The sequence below is a fragment of the Trichoplax adhaerens genome, genomic scaffold, assembly GCF_000150275.1.
Source record: "Trichoplax adhaerens TRIADscaffold_137 genomic scaffold, whole genome shotgun sequence".
Lineage (NCBI taxonomy): Eukaryota > Metazoa > Placozoa > Uniplacotomia > Trichoplacea > Trichoplacidae > Trichoplax > Trichoplax adhaerens.
In genome coordinates, this window is record NW_002061068.1 from 1 (window position 1) to 975 (window position 975).

General features: G+C 31.9%; 1 protein-coding gene across 1 annotated transcript; it reads left to right on the plus strand.

The window, feature by feature from the left end:
• Window positions 1-123: 123 nt before the first annotated feature.
• On the plus strand, window positions 124-638 carry TRIADDRAFT_62562 (uncharacterized protein; the record flags this gene model as incomplete). Its single annotated transcript, XM_002118495.1, has 1 exon — window positions 124-638. A coding segment is annotated over one exon (513 nt), but the record flags the coding sequence as incomplete, so codon positions are not given.
• Window positions 639-975: the final 337 nt, after the last annotated feature.

The following is a 975-nucleotide window of genomic DNA, read 5'->3' on the forward strand; positions in this document are numbered from 1 at the left end:
CCGTGATACTGTCTTCAATTTTGTAGAGGTAATTAATTGCAAAGTAGGATACTATCAAGTTTAATGGATGATCTATTGTATACGCTTAAATTTACAGTAATAAATCCTTACTTTGAAATTCAGATTTACTTGAGGCATGCGATAGAATTGATTCAAATACTAACGTTGATAAGGTTATTACTCGGAAAAAGCAAAAGACAAAGAGCATATCAAAACGTCAGTCAGACAATTCTAGCGATGATAATGATTCTTGTGAAAGTGATAATGAAGTACTAAACGAGGCAGACGAAGATAATTTCGTAAGCCAAGATTTGAGTAGCGAAGGAGAAAATGTGAATTTGGACAGTGATAACAGCGATTGTATAAATGACGAAGAAAGTTTGGAGGAAGACTCTGAAGTTGACCTAGAAAATAAATCTAACAGTACAGCTGATGAATGCGCTAGCAATGATGGTGATAGCCACACGGAATCCGTAAATAATGAAAGTAATGAGTTACGTAAGGATTTACTCACGACTAAGACAGAAAAATATATACCTCCTCAACAAAGAATGCGAAATGAGAATGATTCCAAAGAAATAGATGCTATTCGAAAACAGATGAAGGGCTATATTAATAGGTTATTCTACCAAATTTAATTAATTATTTACAGAAAATATTACATTTCAATGTAGACTTTAAGTATTTTTCCATGCGGTTAATTGTACTAATTATATCAACTTGTTGCTTTTACCAGATTGAGCGAGTCTAACATTGGGATTATCATTAATCAGATTGAAAATTTATATCGGAACTACAGTAGATTCGGTTAATAATTTAATCAACTACAAGCAATCTTAAGCAGCTTTTATGTTACGACTAATCTTTTCTCCAATTCTATTGTAAATAATTACATATATGTTATATATAATTGAACAGGAGTAACAGAAACCTTGACTCAACTGATTTTTGATAGCTGCATCCAAAATACGCTGA